The sequence below is a fragment of the Pelobates fuscus genome, chromosome 6 (genome assembly GCF_036172605.1).
Source record: "Pelobates fuscus isolate aPelFus1 chromosome 6, aPelFus1.pri, whole genome shotgun sequence".
NCBI classification, from domain to species: Eukaryota; Metazoa; Chordata; class Amphibia; order Anura; family Pelobatidae; genus Pelobates; species Pelobates fuscus.
In genome coordinates this window covers 250,545,683-250,568,749 of record NC_086322.1, presented here as the reverse complement: position 1 = coordinate 250,568,749, position 23,067 = coordinate 250,545,683, and the positions used below count along the sequence as shown (strand labels likewise).

Here is a 23,067-nt window from a genome sequence, read left to right as displayed (position 1 = left end):
AAAATATATATAGAAAATTCAGCATACAAAATCTACAACTAAGTATTTAACTCAAAAGTTGTATATCTGTGTCTGGTGTGTTCCTTTAAGGTACACTACCTGTGACAGAAGTTCTTATGGATGCATCTGTCACCTCTTCTATTATGTTAGTAGGAAAACCTAACAAACTCCCTCTTCAACTGTCACCTCCAGTGAAACGATTAAACTACCTGTGTAGTGGTTTGAGAATCCAGAGATTATGGATTTATAAATACTGTTGCAAACAGTCCAAACATTGTTACCAGACACCTGCATGGACATTGTGCTACTCAGCAACATCTATTAGTGGTAAGTTCCTTCTCGTAGTTATTTGTGCTGTGAGAAGTCTTTGTTTTTGCATATTGTGGCGATGTGTGCAGAATGTTGTAATTTTTTTTTGTCTGTGTTCCTCTCCCATTCTATTTTTGACAGTTATACATTATCGTGTAGTGTTGTTGCGTGTGAGTTTCCCCTTATAATTATGTTGTGTTTAGTGTTTTGAGTGTAGCTTCATAAACTGCTAAAGGCTAGTCCTTGGTTGAAAAAAAAAAAAAAAAAAAGTCCTGGGTTTTGAACTGTTTGCCTTGCCTGATCCTTTCAGGGATGCCAGTTATAACATTTAAAGGAACACTATAGTCACCTAAATGACTTTAGCTAAATAAAGCAGTTTTAGTGTATAGATCATTCCCCTGCAATTTCACTGCTCAATTCACTGTCATTTAGGAGTTAAATCCCTTTGTTTCTGTTTATGCAGCCCTAGCCACACCTCCCCTGGCTATGATTGACAGAGCCTGCATGAAAAAAAAACTGGTTTCACTTTCAAACAGATGTAATTTACCTTAAATAATTGTATCTCAATCTCTAAATTGAACTTTAATCACATACAGGGGGCTCTTGCAGGGTCTAGCAAGCTATTAACATAGCAGGGGATAAGAAAATCTTAATTAAACAGAACTTGCAATAAAGAAAGCCTAAATAGGGCTCTCTTTACAGGAAGTGTTTATGGAAGGCTGTGCAAGTCACATGCAGGGAGGTGTGACTAGGGTTCATAAACAAAGGGATTTAACTCCTAAATGGCAGAGGATTGAGCAGTGAGGCTGCAGGGGCATGTTCTATACACCAAAACTGCTTCATTAAGCTAAAGTTGTTCAGGTGACTATAGTGTCCATTTAAGAACCTGCTTTCTGGCTGCACTGCTTTATGATAAGATATCTGCTACAGAAGGATTTGTTGACACCTTCCCAGGAGGAGGGAAGGAATGGCATTGTTGGTCCAAGGTGTCAGAGGAGAAGGAACAGACAACATGTCAGGAGAAATCGATATCCTAAATCAGGGACCAGTCACCTTTATTACTGTTGCACTGCCAATTTGTACTTTTGATTCAATTACGTTTGCCAAAGCCAATATGAAAAATTACAAATAGTTGCACTATTTATATTAAGGGAAAAAACTCTCTAAAAGAGTGGGAATACCAGGAGCTGGCTTAGTGACTAATGGCTAAAAAAACTACTAAGTGGAGAATAAAAAACTGGTACTATGCCTTTCAATCTGGAATAAGCAAAGTATCCCTATATATGTGCAAAAATGTAAAAAAAAAAAAAAGGTGCTATGAGTGAAGATCTCAAATAAACGGAATATCCCTTTAAGTGTGCAAAAATACAAGGAGGATGCTGCTATACCTTTAAATATCCTTAAGAATGTGCAAACATGCAAAGCAATGCTATATATGGGGTTGTGATATATATAAAAAAACAACCTTATATAGCATTGCTTTGCATGTTTGCACATTCTTAAGGATATTTAAAGGTATAGCAGCATCCTCCTTGTATTTTTGCACACTTAAAGGGATATTCTGTTTATTTGAGATCTTCACTCATAGCACTTTTTTTTTTTTTTACATTTTTGCACATATATAGGGATACTTTGCTTATTCCAGATTTAAAGGCATAGTACCAGTTTTTTATTCTCCACTTAGTAGTATTTTAGCCATTAGTCACTAAGCCAGCTCCTGGTATTCCCACTCTATTAGAGAGTTTTTTCCTTTGTTTTATATAGGTTTTTAGTGAATCCCTATTTTTACCAGTTTTTGAGCAGCTTAGTGCTAGTCCGACTCCCTCTCCCATTAGGTACACCAGAACCGTTGCACTATTTATATTAGTTATTATATAATACTAATATTATACATAAATGCATTCCACTGATACCCACAATTCAAATTTATCATACAAACCTCATTCAGTTTTTTTGTCTGCCTTAGTTCTTGTTCTTGATCAAGTATCCTTTTCTCCATTTTTTCTCCTCTGTCCTGTAGCTGTTCAGCCAGAGACTCAGACTCCTCTGTTGCTTTTTTCAGTTTTGCCTCATCATCAATTAGTGCTGACTGTTGTTCCTGCAGAATGGAAGCATAGCCAGTGATATTGCTCAATAAAAATGCCTTACTAATAATGCTCGCTAAACAATGGAAAGAAAATGTTCAGATTACATATGCAAACTAAAAGATAAGACCAATCTAAAAATCACAGCTTACTTGCAATGCATACGCATATTTTTTCTAGAAAAAAAATACTGCTGTGAACCACCTGTATTTCAAGCTGTACTTTGGAAAAGTCCCCTTTGGGCACAGAAACCCAAGAAATTCCTGTGTCCAGTCATTGTACAAATGAGAAAGATGTGGCAGCCCTTCTACACATCCACCAGACTAGGTTTGACTATATCCTTCTTTTGGCCAGACTAGGTTTGCATGGGTACACCCTTTTAACCCCTTAAGGACCAAACTTCTGGAATAAAAGGGGATCATGACGTGTCACACATGTCATGTGTCCTTAAGGGGTTAAAGTTCTGGACTTCTACAAGGGAAAAAACAAGTTATCTACCTCAGACAAGCAGAGATTTTTGTGTGGTCTGGATATTGAAATGGCAAAAGGTTTTGAGCTAACTGCCTCTCCCTTTCCCAAGATCCAATACCTGCCCACAGAGTGGATAGAATGTGGTGAGCCTGTTGGAGCTAATGGCTGACGTCAGAAAAGTGGTATGAAAGAGTCGACAGAGAAGGTTTTATTTTTTTTTCTTGCTGATGGCCACTGATTTTTGGTGTAAATTGGTAGGGAGTTCCATAAGGTGTTCCCTATAGTTTTATATGTAACTGAAAGCACCAGTTTGAGGCAAATATCTCACAGGACACAGGACTGCTCAAAGTCTATGAGTGGTCTCAGTCTATTATCTGGGTTGGGAAGGCTCTGTAGATAATGTGTTAGTTGATGGTGTTTGAACCTGTCATCAGATGTCGGGTTTCAGGTAATGGTATAACCTGATAGTTCTGGAGTAGGGTTATTTATTATATAGAGAGGATTTCATACAGGCACAAGTAGTACAAGCACTTATATAGTCAGTGACATCCTTGCACAAGGAATCCCACCAAAAATACAGAGAAACAGCTGACACCGTTTTGGAAATACCAGGATGTCCAGCAGTCTTAGTAACATGATATAGTGACAGAATATCCCGTCTCTCGGGAACATCAACGAACAGTTTATCATTAGGCCTCTTGCTAGGTGCCATGCTTTGTTTCGCTTGTATGGCCTGCAAGAGGGACGAGGAAATAGACAAAATAGTAGTAGCTATTATCCTGTCTGGGGGAATGACAGGAGTAACATCAATCTCATGTTTGTCAGTAGTTTCGAACTGTCTGGACAGAGCGTCTGCTTTAGTGTTGCGATCACCTGACCTATAGGTGATAATATAATTGAAATGAGACAAAAACAGTGACCACCTAGCCTGCCTGGAAGACAATCTTTTAGCTTCGCTAAGGTAGGATAGGTTCTTGTGTTCCGTAAATATGAGGATGGGATCCTTAGTTCCTTCTAACAAATGTCTTCATTCTTTAAGTGCTAAAATAATAGCAAGGAGTTCGCGATTACCCACATCATAATTTTTCTCTGCTTTGGACATTTGTTTAGAAAAGAAGCCACAAGGATGCAATGGCTTTTCAGGTGACTCTCTTTGGGATAAGACAGCACCTACCCCGATATCGGAAGCATCAACTTCAAGAATATAGGGCAGTGAGGGGACAGGATGCTGTAAAATAGGTGCAGAGGCGAACGTAGTCTTAAGAAATTCAAAAGCCTGAAGTGCCTCGGTAGACCAGACACAAGTATTGCCATCCTTTTTTATCATACGGGTAATAGGTGCTACAATAGATGAGAAACCTTTGATAAAACGTCTATAATAATTGGAGAAACCAAGAAAACGCTGAATGGTTTTCAGACCTTGCGGTAGAGGCCATTCTATGACAGCAGCAAGCTTCTGGGGATCCATACGAAAACCTTTAGCGGAAATCAAATACCCCAAAAACTGGACTTCGGATTGGTCAAATAAGACATTTTTCTAGTTTACAATAAAGACCATTAGCAAGAAGGGTCTTCAGAACTGTTGTAACATGTCTGTGATGAGTGTGTAAGTCTGTAGAATATATTAAAATGTCATCAAAGTACACAATAACAAATGTGTGAATAAAGTCTCTTAAGACATCATTAATAAATTCTTGAAATACTGCTGGGGCATTGCAAAGCCCAAATGGCATAACAGTATACTCATAATGGCCTGATCTAGTGTTGAATGCTGTCTTCCATTCGTGGTCTTTCTTGATACGTATTAAATTGTATGCTCCTCTAAGATCCAGTTTGGTGAATACCGTAGCATGTTTGAGCCTGTCAAACAATTCTGTGATTAATGGTATAGGGTATGCATTTTTGATGGTGATTTTATTTAGACCTCTATAATCGATACACGGTCTTAAATCACCTTCTTTCTTCGATACAAAGAAGAACCCCGCTCCAGCCGGAGAAGAGGATCTCCTAATAAATCCCTTGTCTAATTATTCCTTAATATATTCCTCCATGACACGGTTTTCTTGAACCGATAAAGGGTACACCCTGCCCTTTGGAGGTATAGTGCCAGGCAACAAGTCAATAGCACAATCGTAGGGTCTGTGAGGCGGTAATTTGTCAGCCTCCCTTTTTTTGAAGACAGTCTTTAGAGATAAGTACTGAGAGGGTATAGCCGTAGACAAAGGAGGAATGGTAGGAACATTAATAGAATACAAAGGCGTGACTTCAATAGTACAAGACTCGTGGCAGGCTTCACTCCATGATTGTATTTGCCCTGTCTCCCAGTCAAAAATGAGATTGTGAGCACGTAACCATGGATACCCTAACACTAATTGTGAAGAGGAAAAGGTGATGACATGGAACCGAATGGTTTCAACCCCTGTGTACATGTGTAATGGTACAGTCTCATGAGTAACAACTGGAGAACTTAATGGTTTCCCATCTATGGCCTCAACGGCCAAGGGTATCTCCTTCTCTCTGATGGGAATGTTGTTTTTCTTTACAAAACCAGAGTCTATAAAATTTTCAGCTGCCCCGGAGTCAACCAGAGCGTATATGTGTTCAACTATACAACTCTCTCCCATATGTAAAGAAACAGGGAGAAGCAAGCGGTTAGGAGGCAATTTAGGACACTTAGATATCACACCCAAGGCCAGTCCCCTATAAGGTCTTAGGTGCGAGAGTTTTCCGGAAGCAAAGGACATTCCTTTACCATATGGTCTCTCCTACCACAGTATAGGCAGAGTCCCTCCCTTCTCCTATGTAATTTCTCAGTATCAGTGAGTTTGGCAACCCCTAATTGCATAGGTTCCTCATCAGATACTTTAACACTCTCCGGTATATTAACTCTGGGGTTAATAGGTGTAACAAAACGTCTATTCCTGTTCTTAGTATAGAGCCTGTCACGAATCCTATTATCTATATCAATAAGGTAGTCAATAAGGTCCTCTAAGGCAATAGGAAGCTCCTTAGCTGCTACCTCATCCAATATAGAGTCTGATAAACCTTCCATGAAGGCAGTAGTTAACCCATTGTTGGTCCAATCTACCTGTGAGGCAAGGGTACGAAACTGAATAGCATAATCAGCCACAGACCTAGAACCCTGTTTAATTCTCATTAATGCTCTTGCGGCCTTTTCATTGTGTCAAAAGTTCTGCGAAAAGCCGTAAGAAAACTGTTGAAATCATGCACCATAGGTCCATTAGCTTCCCAAATAGGATTTGCCCACTCAAGTGCTTTATCGGTAAGTTGGTGCATAAGGAACCCAACCTTAGACCTCTCTGTGGGAAATGAACGTGGATACATCTCAAAGTGGAATTCTATTTGATTAATGAAACCTCTGCATGTCTTAGAGTCCCCTCCATACCTAGGAGGAGGTGTTAAATGGGCCGAAGTATTAGGTAAAGTAAATACTTCAGGAAGAAGGGGTGTAGGAGGGTTAGGTGTGGTTGCTGGAATGGTTCTTGCTAAGACACACTTCTGAAGAAGCCTATCAGGCGAAACGCGTAAAGTGGGACTATATTTTATATTTATATTTTATAATTCATTGTTTAGTTTGGTTATATTAAAGTATACTTTTAAGTTACTTTTTAGACTTACAATCTTCATTTCCTGGTATCCTGTATATCCTTGGTGGGGATCATACCACCTAAGCTGTTTACACTAGAGCAGGTTACATGCTCTGGAAAGTGTAAGTACAATACTATTTATTATCTATTATACCATTTGGACTTACTTCACCATATTGCTGCTATCTTTTCTTTTATACCAACTACGCATATGGCACCTTGAAAACATCTGTGGCAACTACTACTAATCCAAAGACGGGGATTGTACCGTCCAAGCGCTTCACAGTAGAGCTCTGTCATAGCTCATTTCCATGTGAGTGGACTGCACATAGTTACTATCTATTTTTAAGATAAAATTTTCTGTATTGCACTATTATTTTTTTATCTTAATTTCTTTTTGAGGTCACGATTAATTGGAATATCCAAGAACATATGTATGTATTTTTTGTATATTTTAAATTTGAACTAATAGGCGCGGTATACGCCCTCTCTCTTTCTAGCTAAGATCGTTTGGAGAGCCTGGGCTATCTGATCCATACGGTGATCCTGCTCTACAAATCTAGCCTCATGGGACGCCATCTGTTGAGCTAAATCTGCGGGGTCCATGGCCCTATCGTATTGTAACGAGATTATACCCCAACACGCAGGATCCAGCTAAACAGAAGACAACACAGAGGGATGATACATCTACCGGTCCTTAGAGTGGCCGGACTCGACGTATATAGGAGAAGTACAGAGTCAGGAACGATCCGAGGTCAAGGGCACAAAGAGACAGCGTAAACTAGGAATAGCCGGGGTCTGGTACACAGTAAACAGCAAGCCGGCAAACAGAACAGATAAGGATAAAGCGAAAACGAAGTCAGAATACAAAGCCAAGGTCAAAACGAAGAAACGCAACTGAACACCACAAGCGCTAAGGGGAACTGTAGCAGAAACCACGATAGGGCAAGGAACTAAGGGAAAAGGGTAAGTTTAAATAGCTTCTAAACTAATGTGATTGGCTCCTGTCATATCCAAAGGTAAGTGTATGGGGAGTGTGGTATGACAGGGGCCAATGGGAGCCTTTTGGCAATTTAGGCTCCCACTGTCTCTTTAAGAGCGCGCCCGAGACTCGCGGCGTGCTCTTAGATCCAGGCGGGACACGTGACCGCTTCTCGCGGTCACTGCCCGCCTTCCTATTGAAGCCGTCGGATGAGCCGCGCGCGGCTCATGCAGCAGCAGGACTGCGCGCGGCTCGAAGAGAGGACCGAGGCCGGCCCCTGGATAAGGTAAGTAACGCTACAGTACCCCCCCCCCCCAGGACACACCTTCCGGGCGGGTAGGACCAGGTCTGGCAGGAAAACGAGAATGGAAAGAACGCACAAGGCGGGGAGCATGAACAGCATCAGCTGAAATCCAACTGCGCTCCTCAGGCCCATAGCAGTGTGTATAGGGTGTATGCAGTGTGTGTATAGTTAGTGCAGTGTGTGTATAGTGTATGCAGTGTGTATGCAGTGTGTGTAGAGTGTGCATAGTGTATGCAGTGTGTACAGTGTGTGTATATTGTGTGTATAGTGTGTATGCAGTGTGTGTATGGTGTGTTTATAGTGTGTATGCCGTGTTTGTATAGTGTGTATGCAGTGTGTGTATAGGGTGTATGCAGTGTGTGTATAGTGTGTGCAGTGTGTGTGTATAGTTAGTGCAGTGTGTGTATAGTTAGTGCAGTGTGTGTATAGTGTGTGCAGTGTGTATGCAGTGTGTGTAGAGTGTGTATAGTGTATGCAGTGTGTGTAGAGTGTGTGCAGTGTGTGTATAGAGTGTGCAGTGTGTGCATAGTGTATGCAGTGTGTGTGTGTATAGTGTGTATGCAGTGTGTGTAGTGCATGTAGTGTGTGCAGTGTGTGTATAGTGTGTGCAGTGTGTGTAGTGTGTGTATATTGTGTGCAGTGTGCGTAGTGTGTGTATAGTGTGTGCATAGTGTATACAGTGTGTGTATAGTGTGTACAGTGTGTGTGTATATTGTGTGTATAGTGTGTGTATAGTGTGTGTAGTGTGTGTATAGTGTGTGCAGTGTGTGTATAGTGTGTGTGCAGTGTGTGTATAGTGTGTATGCAGTGTGTGTATAGTGTGTGCAGTGTGTATAGTGTGTATGCAGTGTGTGTATAGTGTGTATGCAGTGTGTGTATAGGGTGTATGCAGTGTGTGTATAGTGTGTGTGCAGTGTGTGTATAGTTAGTGCAGTGTGTGCATAGTGTATGCAGTGTGTGTGTATAGTGTGTATGCAGTGTGTGTAGTGCATGTAGTGTGTGTATAGTGTGTGCAGTGTGTATGCAGTGTGTGTATATTGTGTGCAGTGTGTATGCAGTGTGTGTATATTGTGTGCAGTGTGTATGCAGTGTGTGTATATTGTGTGCAGTGTGTATGCAGTGTGTGTATATTGTGTGCAGTGTGTATGCAGTGTGTGTAGTGTGTGTGTATAGTGTGTGCATAGTGTATGCAGTGTGTGTATAGTGTGTATAGTGTGTGTATATTGTGTGTATAGTGTGTGTATAGTGTGTGTATATTGTGTGCAGTGTGTATGCAGTGTGTGTGTATAGTGTGTGCATGGTGTGTGCAGTGTGTGTATAATGTGTATAGTGTGTGCAGTGTGTATAGTGTGTATATAGTGTGTATGCAGTGTGTGTATAGTGTATATGCAGTGTGTGTATAGGGTGTATGCAGTGTGTGTATAGTGTGTGCAGTGTGTGTATAGTTAGTGCAGTGTGTATAGTGTATGCAGTGTGTATGCAGTGTGTGTAGATTGTGTATAGTGTATGCAGTGTGTGTAGAGTGTGTGCAGTGTGTGTATAGTGTATGCAGTGTGTGTATAGTGTGTGTGTATAGTGTGTATGCAGTGTGTGTAGTGTGTGCAGTGTGTGTATAGTGTTTGTAGTGTGTGCAGTGTGTATGCAGTGTGTGTAGTGTGTGTATATTGTGTGCAGTGTGTAGTGTGTGTGTATAGTGTGTGCATAGTGTATGCAGTGTGTGCATAGTGTGTACAGTGTGTGTACAGTGTGTGCAGTGTTTGCAGTGTGTGTAGAGTGTATGCAGTGTCTGTAGAGTGTGTATAGTGTGTGTAGAGTGTGTATAGTGTGTGTAGAGCAGCGGGTGGGGGCCCTAAATGAACCCCCCCCCCTCCCCCATCAAAGGTGACTAGGGGTCCCCAAGCCCTTAGTCACACACCCAAATAAAAAAGCCCCTACCTACCCCCCTCACCCTAAAAAATAGTGAGGGGGAATAAAATTACTACCCTGTAAAGTAAAATTCAACTTACTATTCAACGTCTTCTTTTTTCTAAAATCTTCATTTTTCAGCCCCAAAAAAGGCCAAATAAAAAGCCATCAGACCCGTCGAACTTAAAAATAAAATAAAAAACCCGAGCGCAAATTTTTTTTTATCCATCTTCACCCATGGAGGGCTCTGCGCAGACATTAACATATTAACATATACCCTATTGTTACAATTGTTACTTGAAAAGCATGAGGAATGCCATTGGGGTACCACATGCTCATTTGTTATACCTCCATGCACTACAAAAATAAAAAATAAATAAAAAAATAAAAAAAATAATAAAAAAAAAAATTGCAAAAAAATGTATGCAGCTTCCAAATGAATCTAAAATGGTTGCTGTCCAGGAGGTAGGAGGGTCTGCTAGGGAGGGTGTGCTGCTGATTGGCTGGAATGTGTCTGCTGACCGTGAGGAACAGGGTCAAAGTTTACTCAATGATGACGAATAGGGGGCAGATCGAACCGCGCATGTGTTCGCCCGCCGCGGCAAACACGAACGCGATATGTTCGCCAGGAACTATTCGCCAGTGAACCGTTCGGTACATCACTAATGGCAGAGTTAATCCTTTGCTCAGCCCTCTACTTTAATTTCTGACCTAATCAGAAACGCCTGGACTACTGACCCTTCTTATTGCCAGAGCCGAAACTCAGACCACGGGCAGCTCCACCGCCATCACCGCTGCGATCACTATTCCCGGCCCCTACCATCGCCATAGCAACACGTCCCACCTCCCACAGCCATCTTTCTCTAATCATTCTCTAATCCTATTTGTGGGACATCTGGAGAACAAAGACACTTCCCGCCGCTGCTGGGAAAGCATACTGGATAAATCGTTCTCTGCGGCTCAATGGGAGAAGTCACCAACCACCATCGGGGCTTACAGGAAATCTATCCTTTGACACTTGCTGAATGCTGCCAAGGCTATGATCCCACTGTATTGGAAGCAAGACACGACCCTAGCGATAGGGCAATAGATGGAACGGGTGGAGGAGAGAACATGTGGCGGAGCGTGATGTGCCGGGGGGCCCACGCCCGTAGGAGGGGCCTCGCACCCCTGATTTGGGGGTCGCCGCCCTGCACGGTACGCCCCGGAACCATGGCCACCACTGAAACACGCATCAAGGGTCACAGAAACTGCGCACTATAGGCAGCTGTGCTGACCACCGGCCTCTCCACCCCCTTTTTTCTCTCTCTCTCCCTTTTCTCGAATCACTTTTTTTTTATTCATCTTTCTCTTTCTATACCTCTTATTCTGCACACCCTAGATACTTGCCCTCTCCATTGATGAGAGGACGGATAGCTTATGTTCACGTCCACTGTGACAAACAGATACTCCACACACCCAAACCTGTAGACCAAACTAGTTGGCAATACCACTTACCTGATACCTCATTGTATGCATACACTATACACGCCCACTGGAGCCGAGACCCGGCTGAGGCCTAGTCTTAACTTCCCTCATAATTGAGGACATACGCCTCAAACATGCATTGCAATATGAACAGATGTATTGAATATAATAATACATGACCTGTACATTTTGATGCTATTGCTAGGACTTGCGTGTCCGCTATTGTATGACGCAACACCTTGCACACTTCACAACATTGCTGAAATATACACCCAATCCAGTAAGACTACAAGGTGACAATTTATGCCTGTTCCAACAACAGCTTTATACTAGATTTAATAGCAATGGCTCTCGTTTATCTTATGCTTGTTTTTACACGAGACCTTTGCGTCTCTTATGCTACTTCTTTACTCTACTGCTGTAATTGTTCTGATGACACAAATAAAGCTTCTTTGAAAAAAAAACAATAACAATACACTGCACAGCAAACAGTGCTTTGTGCACAAACATTGTATAGCACATACTGACCCGAACACACTCAGAAAAAAACAATAAAGATTTTCTTTCCACAATAAAAAAAAAAAAAGACCTATCAAGCGTGTAATCGGTGAAACCAATTGGAAATAAGTGGCACTAAGTGGTAACCAGTTACCTCAGTAATCACCAGTCTCACACTATGATTAAATAAATTATTTATACCTCTCCAAATAAAAGTTGGTTTTTAGCGAGTGCCACCGCTATAGCTAGGCAAGGGAAATGTTTATTCAAAAATGTATTTGTATTTTTTTTTACTGTGCAGCAGTAAAGGATTTTCTATCTACAACCAGTTAACAAGAGAGACCTGTCAAACTCTAAATCAAATTTCGTGTAAGTGGCAGTGGCCAGGCATAGCTGTAATCAGTAATAACCACCACCAACAGTTTCCTGCTAGGGTGGTTTTTTACAGAAAACTTAAAAAAAACTGTTCTTTCAGTGCAGTGCCAAAAAACAGAAACATAAACAGCACAGCTCCTTGCATTTCTTTCATGATGGAAGTCTGTGAGATGAAGAAAGTAAGAATGCACAATCCCTTGGAACCAAACTTTGTGTGGATTGTCTTCAAAATTTTCATTTGAGGTATAACCTACTCATATTATATTAAAATAGAATTGTAAAGGATCCTGCTATCCGTGCAGCGCTGATCCCTTTCGCATACATCCACGCACGAATGAAGTAGTATCTCCGGCATTCATGTGTTTTCCACCATATGAACGAGGACCTGAAGAGGTAGCAGCGGTGTTCGGCAAAATAAGTAGCCGAAATTAGTTCCAGGGTATCGTCGCCGTTTACCGCTGCGCGGTCGACACTCCAAAATGGTGATTGCCACGTGTTCGGTAGACGAACACGGATCCCCATGCCTTTCATCAATTACCTTGCGGTTAACCGCAAGGTCTGGGTGGTAAATAAGCAGCACACTCCACAGAGTGGCCATTCGGCAGTTTGTTCGTCTGTACGAAAAGCATTATCCTGGCTGTACTGGAAGTTAAACTGCACAAACCAACATACGAATGTACCAGGGGAAATGTAAAATCCAAGCAAATAAGGCAAACGGTGTGATCCAGGGACAAAGGGCTCTGTCCCAAGTGCCTTAAGACTCCATAACTTAAAGGGCCAGCATCCCAGGGTAAGAGGCTAGCAATCCGGCTCCTCCAAGAGACAGGGGGGCAGGGCAGTTTGTCACATGCAAACCCAGTGACAAAAGCCATTTTATGGTTTCCTAAAGAGTAGAAGTAAAAGAGTGACAGTGAATTACCTTAGTTATGTTGCAAAGAGTTAGGCTGGACATATAAACCTTTGTACTAATATTGCCTAACTTGTATCTAAATTTCTTTGTGACATTTCAACAAAAATAATAGATACAGGAGAGTGTTATAAATGAACACTAGATGTCACTCTTAAGCTGACAGGATCTTTACAATAAAAAAGCGAACAAGATATACAAATAGGAGTTTGAAAAAAAGGTCCTGTCCTAACATAGCATTGAGTTAGCAGATACAATAAAAAAAACAAAAAAAAACAATAATGATAATATTGCAAAAATAGATTAAGACAGTATTGTATCTCCTAACTCAATGGACTCCAGGACTAGACCGTATTATTCGTTAATAAATAGATTATAACAGGGCAGAGCCGACCCATGCACCTTCCCTGCTACTTTATAACAGGACCTTTTTCTCAAAATCCTATTCCTATATCTAGTTCGCAAGATACAAGTTATTAGGACAAAAGTTTATATTTTCAGCATAACTCTTTGTAACAAAACTGAATCACCGTCATTCTTATACTTCTAATACACACTCCGCTTTAGGAAGCCATTCTAAATCCATATAATATGAGTAAGTTATACCTTGAATGAACATTTTGTAGACGATCCAAACATCATTATCTTTTAGTAGCAATTCTTTTAACACATACAAAGAGACTATAATCCACTCTGATATATATTAAAGGACCACTATAGTCACCCAGACCACGTCAGCTCAATTAAGTGGCCTGGGTGCCAGCCCCCCCACAGGATTTAATCCTGCAGCTGTAAACATAGCAGTTTCAGAGAAGGGCCCTGAGGGTGGGTGGGACCACAGGACTATATAGAGCTAGGGAAAACTGGCTTGTTTTCCTGGCACTATAGTGGTCCTTTAAGAAATTTATTAGAACATTGACCAATTTTGACAAATTTTTAGACATCACTACTATACACAGTTTATAAACAACGTTAACTATCAGAAAAAATATTCCAATATATATTTAAAGACCAAGTGATTATAAATTATTGTAACACATTCTAAGAGACTATTGGAATATTGATTAATTTTGACTAACTCTGGGCATTTAAATGTATACCTTGAAGGGACACTATAGTCACCTGATTAACTTTAGCTTAATGAAGCAGTTTTGGTGTATAGAACATGCCCCTGCAGCCTCACTGCTCAATCCTCTGCCATTTAGGAGCTAAATCCCTTTGTTTATGAACCCTAGTCACACCTCCCTGCATGTGACTTGCACAGCCTTCCATAAACAGTTCCTGTAAAGAGAGCCCTATTTAGGCTTTCTTTATTGCAAGTTCTGTTTAATTAAGATTTTCTTATCCCCTGCTATGTTAATAGCTTGCTAGACCCTGCAAGAACCTCCCGTATGTGATTAAAGTTCAATTTAGAGATTGAGATACAATTATTTAAGGTAAATTACATCTGTTTGAAAGTGAAACCAGTTTTTTTTTCATGCCGGCTCTGTCAATCATAGCCAGGGGAGGTGTGGCTAGGGCTGCATAAACAGAAACAAAGGGATTTAACTCCTAAATGACAGTGAATTGAGCAGTGAAATTGCAGGGGAATGATCTATACACTAAAACTGCTTTATTTAGCTAAAGTAATTTAGGTGACTATAGTGTTCCTTTGAGTTAGCAGATACAATACTGTCTTAATACATTTTTGCATTATTATCATTAATGGTTTTTGTTATTATTGTGTTTTTCAAATCAATTCTATATATCTTCTTTTTTATTTTACCTGATATTGTTTCATTTTGGATATTAATATTATTTTTGTATAGATGTAAAATGTATTTTCTTTCTTATCTAGTGATTTTTCTGCATTTAATTTGAAGAAGGCAAACTTTATGTACTAATGGTTTAACGTATATCTTTTTAATAAAAGTAATAAAAGTTATATTTTATCTTTTGAGACTATTACTACATTTTCTGTATTCTTTTTCCTATGGTGGACCTTTCTCCCCCATTATTCCATTATTAATGGCTTGGTTGTTACAGTGTTAGACAAGAAGTTCTGTTCTATCCTAGCCTAAACAATCTCACACTAGGATCAATGACAGACTCCCTCACAAGCACACCAAGTGTAAAAACAGGCAATCCCTCAGGTTTTTTTTTTTGTTGTTGTTGTTTTTTTAATAAAGTGACAATTCAAAGTGAATTCAAACTTAAGGCTAGAATAGGCAAATTGAAGAAAATTCTTCCAGTTTGACTATTTTGACTTTAAATTTGTAATTTACTTTGAATTCACTTGAAATGGTCAAATTAGTAAATAAACTTGCCTATATGCTGATCTGTGTCCTGCAAAAGCTGCACTCAAAGTATCTACAACAATCCTACTTTAGAATTATATCAATTTTTACAGCTTCAACATGACCTTGGAAAAAACAGAATTCATCCAAAAACTCAATCAGCCTAAATGTGTCCAAAATGAAATATATATAAATTGTTATGGTCTGAGAACCCTCAGTTAAAAAACATTTTTGTTATGACAATAACAGGAAAATTCACAGAACATAAATACTTATGGAACAAACCTTTAACTTCTGGATCTCATTTGTAAGAAATTCTTCTGTCATTTCCTTGGTTTTCCCAAGATGCACAAAGTCGGACTGAAAGAAAAAGTATATATTGGATGAATGTCTTCAAGATGTATTTGGACATTTTAGCAATATAATGCACTTTTCTGGATGGAAGCCATGATATGATGCTATCCTAACTTAAAATACTTTGGAGGGAGATTTAGGGCCCTGTATAGATTATAGAGGACTCAACAAAATAACTATAAGGAATGCATGAGCTGTTTGACAGATTAAAGGGGGGATCTATATTTACCAGATTGGATCTCAGGGGTGCGCACAACTTGGTGCTTATTACATAGGGACATGAATGGAAAACCGCATTTAACACAAGGAGTGGTATTTAAGAATATGCTGTTATGCCGCTCAGCCTATGTAATGGACCTGCAGTTTTCCAGGATTTTACAAATGATGTCCTCGGAGATTATATATTCATTCCTTTTGATACCGGAGAAACTGACGGAAGCCAAGCACAGAGAGATGGACACAGGTTTCTTCAGGAAGGAAGAGATTCTTTATTGGATCACCGATCGGGACTCAGAGGGACTAGCGTCACCAAAATACAGCAAGTTCTGAGCCCCGGACAATAGTGCAGGCTCCTTATATAGGCATATAACTCCTCCCATATTAAGCTCCACCCGCACATTCTCTTAACCAATCAACACAAATAAGAATTAACTTCCTGTTTGACCGCATGGCTTGTCCAGCACAATGGAGGAGGGGGAATACTATATCCTGTATTCTTGCACATGCTCCGTACACTACTGATCGTATCTTGCCTCGTGCAACCAACTGATCGATACGTCAGCATATGCACGTACACATGCCACGTGGTAATCTCGGCCTACTAAATTTATTTTTACCGAGATTCCACCACATTCCCCCCTTTGATGCCTCTTGATATTTTACAATTACTTGAGGCATCACTTAACCTTGGTTTGCTTACACCGCAAGTTACCTTGAACCAGACCAGACTTATCTTATGATGTGAATCTTCAACATTCATCTTCTTGCATTGGTTCTCCCTGATCTAGAGCCTTATACTTATATATCGCCATTATCTGTGCAGCAGCCTTCCTCTCTGCTATACTTCCTATCAGGCTTTGCACAGACCTAACTACTAAGGGTATAAGACACGGTAGGAGTAGACACAACAGTAAAATCAGTAGGACTCCACCTACCACTGCCTTAAGCCCTCCGAACCACTCATACCAGCTACCAAACCAACTACTTGGATTGTACCCTTTCCATACCTGAGTAGGCACATGCGCTAGTTTAACCATATGGCTAGTAAGCTCAGCTATTGCTTGCCCTTCGTCGTCTATTTGAAGACAGCAATTGCTTAGGTTAAACTTCCCACATACACCTCCCTCTACTGCCAAAAGGTAATCCAAGGCTAATCTATTTTGGTAGACTGCTGTCCTCATCCTGGTGTTATGCTTCGCTAGAAGATTGAGCGCTTGTGATGTTTCGTTAGTGATAATCTCAACCACCGCCTGTAATCTTATAATGCGGTTGAGCATATAAATAGGGGTTCTATAACCAAAGGTACCATCCTCAGCCCACGTGGCTGGCCCATAATAGTCTATGATACGCTGGGGAGGCCATTCATTATCTTCCCAGGTACCTATCTCTATGGGTCCCCTTTTCTTCCTATGATTCACATCATACACTTTAACACCTAAAGTCTCACCTGTTTCAATCGGTAACAAGAAGAAGGATGGTTTGAGCATACCCAACACACATGCCCCTTCCCAGTCCTGTGGCAGCTCCGAATAGGCTTTCTTACCACAGATCCAGTACAAATTTGCTGGGGCTCTCCAGGTAGATGTGATGGATAGATCAAACCACACATCCTTTAAATTGGCGTATCTAGCAAACGGGTTAGATGGTTCTGAGACATTTGAAGCCGACCACCAAGTTGTATTCTTTGTATCATCATCATAAGCTTTTTGCCCTAGACAAGTTAATTCTCCTACAGAAGTATTATACATTATTCCTTTCCTTGCTATGCAAACATAACCTATGATGGAGGTCTTTAATCTCCACTCAGATTTACCTCTAACACTCAAATGATAATCGGCTTGTGTAGATATTAGTTGGTCAACTGCCTCAGAACCGGACATTACCTCCTTTGCTTCCCAAGGCCATTGGTCTCCCATGTTAGTACCTCCACACACATAGCAGTTGGTAACATTAAGACTACCGGCAATACTTTCAGCTAGGTCAATGAACAGGTTTTTAGCGTTATGGGGGATCTTATTATCTATACTCATCTCTTCATAAAAGGAATGGTATACTTGATGAGTCTGGGAGGATACCGTATCAGTCTCTATTCCTATAAACAATAATGTCCCAGGATCTAAACCCGTCCCGTATATTTGAAACCCAAATAAATTTCCATACTTATCTAGGAACTTGTCGGGGTTATTAATAAGTATATGGACTGGGTTGCATTCCATAGACTTACAATAAGGGCTAGTCGGCAACTTAGTCACTATCATGTCTTTATCTACTGTCTGTCCCCAAGTCGCCCACCCCACACAAGACCAATATGGACAAAAGTTATAGTCTTTATTTGGGCATCTAGGACTTACATATTTATTTTTACTACTGGGACAAATATATTTATCATTAGACCCATACGTCCTCTCCCATCTAAGATCCCCACATACATTCCACGGCTTTCTACCACTCGATATCGCTTTACACGCATCAAATAGCAGAACACCCGAAGAATGTACGGATTCTAACACCGTCTTATTAATTAGGGTCCCCTGAGGATCTCCATTCCTGAGAGTCAACCAAATTGTACGAGGCTTATACTCCGGACTGAAGCACTTAGGTTCTCCTACTCCTAAATGGCACACACTATAGTCTATATTTAAGTATCTACATCTCGATACATCTCCTTTACACTCGTATTGTGAATGCCAAATTAGGGTTTGGGAAATATGGTTACCTGTTCTCGTAGTCTTAATGCATACCTCACAGCTAGGAGTGTCGGTACCTCTACCTTCCTGAATATAAAAACACATATAAATAAACACAATCAAAAGCACATCTTTCGCCGTCATCCTCAGTCTTCGTCCGTGCGATGGAACCTCAGCTTCCAGGATGTGAGGGCTGCAGGGAATGGAGTTCTGCTCGTCTTCACAGGTGTCCCTTCGAGACTTTCCTGGCTTATACACTATGTGTTGGTAAGCGGACAGGCTTTATTATGGCCTTCTCACTCACACCTGTAACAATAAAATTTGTAATCCACAATAATTCCTCGTTACTCCGACTGAGTAGTGCGTTTCAACCGGATCTTGCAGGGATTCTCTGGATCTGCTGTAACTTGCCAAGAATCGACTGCTGCTGGTTTAACCCTGGAGTGATGTATCCACGGAGTCACTTCTGCTACTTTTATCGCTGTAGGGGTAGACAAAAGAACAACATAAGGACCTCTCCACTTGGGCCCTAACGGTACATTATTCCACTCTTTAATCCACACTTGGTCTCCTGGATGATAACTATGAACAGGGGGATAAATATTCACAGGTAATCTATCTTGTACCCATTTCTGTACCTCCTCCATAGTCTTACCCAACTCTACAACCTGCTGCCGAGTAATTCCTTCTCCCAACTGACTCAAATCCCCCCTTAAGTTACCAAGTACGGGAGGTGGTCGTCCATACATAATTTCAAAAGGAGAGAGGCCCATCCTTATGGTAGGGGTACTGCGGATTCGCAATAGAGCTATAGGTAAGAGAACGTTCCACTTAAGTTGGGTTTCCTGACACATTTTAGCCAACTGGTTCTTTATAGTTCTATTCATTCTCTCTACCTTACCAGAACTCTGGGGTCTATATGCAGTATGAAGCCTCCACTTTATACCAAGCATATGAGTCAGTTGTTGTAGGCACTGGTGAACAAAAGCTGGACCATTGTCCGATCCTATAGAACAGGGTAGTCCATATCGGGGTATTATTTCTCGTAGCAGGAATCTTACAACTTCTCCTGCTTTCTCTGTACGAGTAGGACATGCTTCTACCCAGCCTGAATAGGTGCACACAATTACCAGCAGGTAACGATGTCCACCCGATTTAGGCATCACTGTAAAGTCTATTTGTAGATCGGACATGGGGAGTCCCCCCATAAACTGGACTCCTGGTGGTTTTACTGGTCCTTGTCTTGCATTATTCTTAGCACACGTTACACATCTACGTACAATGGCCTGAGTCAAGTTGGACAATCTTGGTATGTAGAAATGTTTCCTGAGAGATTCTTCAGTACTGTCTCTCCCAGAATGTGTCCCGTTGTGATAATTTTGGACAATTTCTACCGCTAGCGATGCTGGTATAACTATTCTTCCATCTTCTAGCTGATACCACTTGTTCTCCAGATACTTTCCCGGTTCAGTCTTTAACCACTCCTCTTCTTGAGCTGTATAAACTGGAGTCCATTGGGACAGTGGAGTTGGTATTAGAGCAGCTATATGCCCCACATACTCCTGTCTTCCTGATTCAGCAGCACGCTTAGCTGCACTATCTGCCATCCGATTTCCTTTGGTTACATCACCATCTCCTCTCAGATGCGCTCGACAATGTATGATACCGACTTCTTTCGGCTCCCACACTGCTTCCAATAGTTGTAGGATTTCAGCTGCGTACTTGATTTCTTTGCCTTCTGAATTCAGTAGTCCTCTTTCTTTATACAAAGCTCCGTGGGCATGAGTGGTTAAAAACGCATACTTGGAGTCCGTATAGATATTCACTCTTAAACCTTCAGCCAATTGTAACGCTCGTGTTAGTGCTATTAATTCTGCCTTTTGTGCTGATGTTCCTTTCGCCAGTGGCCGAGCTTCTATCACCTTGTCTATTGTTGTCACTGCATATCCTGCATAGCGGATCCCTTCTTTCACATAACTACTGCCGTCGGTGTAATATTGAACATCGGGGTTCTGGATGGGAAAATCACGAAGATCTGGTCTACTTGAGAATACTTCATCCATTACTTCCAAACAATCATGTTGACTTTCAGTAGGTTGTGGCAAAAGGGTAGCTGGATTTAAGGTGTTTACAGTCTCTAAATGCACTCTTGGGTTTTCACACAACATTGCTTGATACTTGGTCATACGGCTGTTACTAAACCAATGATTTCCTTTGTAATCCAACAACGTCTGTACTGCATGTGGGACTCGTACATAAAGTTCTTGACCCAGAGTGAGTTTATCGGCTTCAGCTACTAGCAGGGCGGCTGCAGCTACGGCTCTTAGACAAGGTGGAAGTCCGCTGGCCACTGCATCCAGTTGCTTAGACATGTAGGCAACAGGTCTTTGCCATGATCCCAAGTACTGTGTCAATACTCCCACAGCCATTCTTCTTTGCTCGTGTACATATAAGTAGAATGGTCGTGTGTGATCAGGTAGACCTAATGCTGGGGCACTCATCAAAGCCTTCTTCACATCTTCAAATGCCGTTTGCTGTTCTTGGGTCCATAAGAAGGGGTCGTGCTCTGTACCTTTGATAGCTGCGTACAGAGGTTTTGCTAGTATCGCATAGCTGGGAATCCATATCCTACAGAAGCCTGCTGCCCCCAAGAATTCTCGCACTTGTCTTCTATTCTTGGGTATTGGTATTTGGCAGACAGCTTCTTTTCTCTCTGGCCCCATAATCCTTTGACCTTCAGAGATATGGAATCCCAGATACTTGACAGTTGGCAAACACAACTGAGCCTTCTTCCTGGACACCTTGTATCCTGCCTTCCAGAGAATGTGCAGTAGATCGTGCGTTGCTTGCTGACAGATTTCTTTTGTAACTGCTGCTATCAACAAGTCATCTACATATTGTAACAATACACATTCTCCTGGGATAGACTCGAAATCCAGTAGATCTTGACTTAGGGCTGAACCAAATAGGGTAGGTGAATTTTTAAACCCTTGGGGCAGTCTTGTCCAAGTCATTTGGCGTTTTGAGCCCGTTACAGCGTTCTCCCATTGGAAAGCGAAAATACATTGACTTTCTGCGGCAATTCGGAGGCAAAAGAAGGCATCTTTGAGATCTAAGACTGTGAAGTAAGTAGCCCCGCCCGGAATTAAAGCAAGCAGGTTATATGGATTGGGTACAACTGGATGTATGCTAACAACCGCATCATTGACTGCTCTTAAGTCCTGTACAGGTCGATACTCATCTGTACCGGGCTTTTGAACAGGCAGCAATGGGGTGTTCCAGGGGGAAGTACAGAATTTTAGGATACCATACCGTATGAACTTATCCAGATAGGATTGGATGTTCTTCTTAGCCTTCTGCGGAATGTGATATTGTCTTAGGCTCACTGGATAAACCCCATGTTTCAGTTCAATTTTTATTGGTGGAATATTGCGGGCCAGTCCTGGTGGGTTGTTCTCTGCCCAAACTCCAGGTATGTTAAACAATGTCTCATCACTCCTAGGGTTTTGGCTAGTCAACACTGTATAAAGTCGCCACTCTTCTTCCTTTGGTACGGATAAAGTCATAATACCTGAAGGTCCATTAAACTTTAAAGATGTTGTTCCATTTGGTAGGAACGTAATCTGCGCTTGCAATTTTGATAGCATATCACGTCCCAGCAATTGGACTGGACATTCAGGCATATAAAGGAATTGGTGTTTTACTACGTGGCCTCCCAATGTACAGAGTCGACTTTTAAGAACCGGTCTTTCAGCACTTCTTCCAGTTGCTCCTATCACAGTAATAGTCCTTCCAGATGGAGGAGCAACTAGATTAGTCACCACTGAATGTTCAGCACCAGTGTCGATCATGAACGCACTCCTTTTCCCCCCTATTGATACATCGACCATAGGCTCCGCTCGACCAAGGGGGATGGAGCCTGGTCGGTATCAATAGTCCTCCATGACCGTGTCAGCCAATCCTACGAAGTCCCTACCTTCTCTATCGCGGGACCTTTGCGCTGCTGGAATATACCTATCTTCCCTCACACTTCCTCTGTTCCCATTACTCCCTCTATACCCATTACTCCCTCCGGGGCCTCCTCTACCTCTCGCTCTGCCTCTAAAGTTTCCGTAACCTGACCTAGGTCTGTCTCTCTCAGACTGTTCTCTTCGCGGACACTCATTTCTCCAATGCCCTTCTTCCCTACAGTAAGCGCACTGATTTCTACTTAGAGGTTCCTCATTCCACTTACTATCGCCTCTATCTGGGCCCCGTCTATCTACGCCTGCGATCGCTACCGCTAGCATATCAGCCTTTTTACGCATCTTGCGCTCTTCCTCTTTCTTGCTTTCTGTATCCCTGTTCATATAAACCTTATTAGCTACCTCCATTAGTTGGGTGATGGACATACCTGCAAACCCTTCTAACTTTTGTAGCTTGCGCTTAATATCTCCGTAAGCTTGGCTGACAAAGGCGGAGTTAACCATTCGGGAATTGTCTGCGTCTTCCGGATTAAAGGGGGTATACAAGCGGTATGCCTCCAATAATCGGTCATAAAAGACACTAGGCGCTTCATCGCTTTTCTGAATCACCTCAACTGTCTTCGACATGTTAATGGCTTTCTTTCCTCCTGCTTTCA

General features: G+C 41.5%; 1 protein-coding gene across 3 annotated transcripts in view; it reads right to left on the bottom strand.

The window, feature by feature from the left end:
• The window catches only part of IFI35 (interferon induced protein 35), a 135,152-nt gene that overhangs the window by 74,038 nt on the left and 38,047 nt on the right, over positions 1–23,067 (bottom strand). For all 3 annotated transcript variants that reach the window (XM_063458928.1, XM_063458929.1, XM_063458927.1), the window contains 2 exons: positions 15,472–15,546; positions 2,249–2,407 (listed from right to left, as the gene is read on the bottom strand). In XM_063458928.1, coding sequence (XP_063314998.1) covers positions 2,249–2,407; positions 15,472–15,546 — 234 coding nt within the window. The remainder of the gene's footprint in view (positions 1–2,248; positions 2,408–15,471; positions 15,547–23,067) is intronic.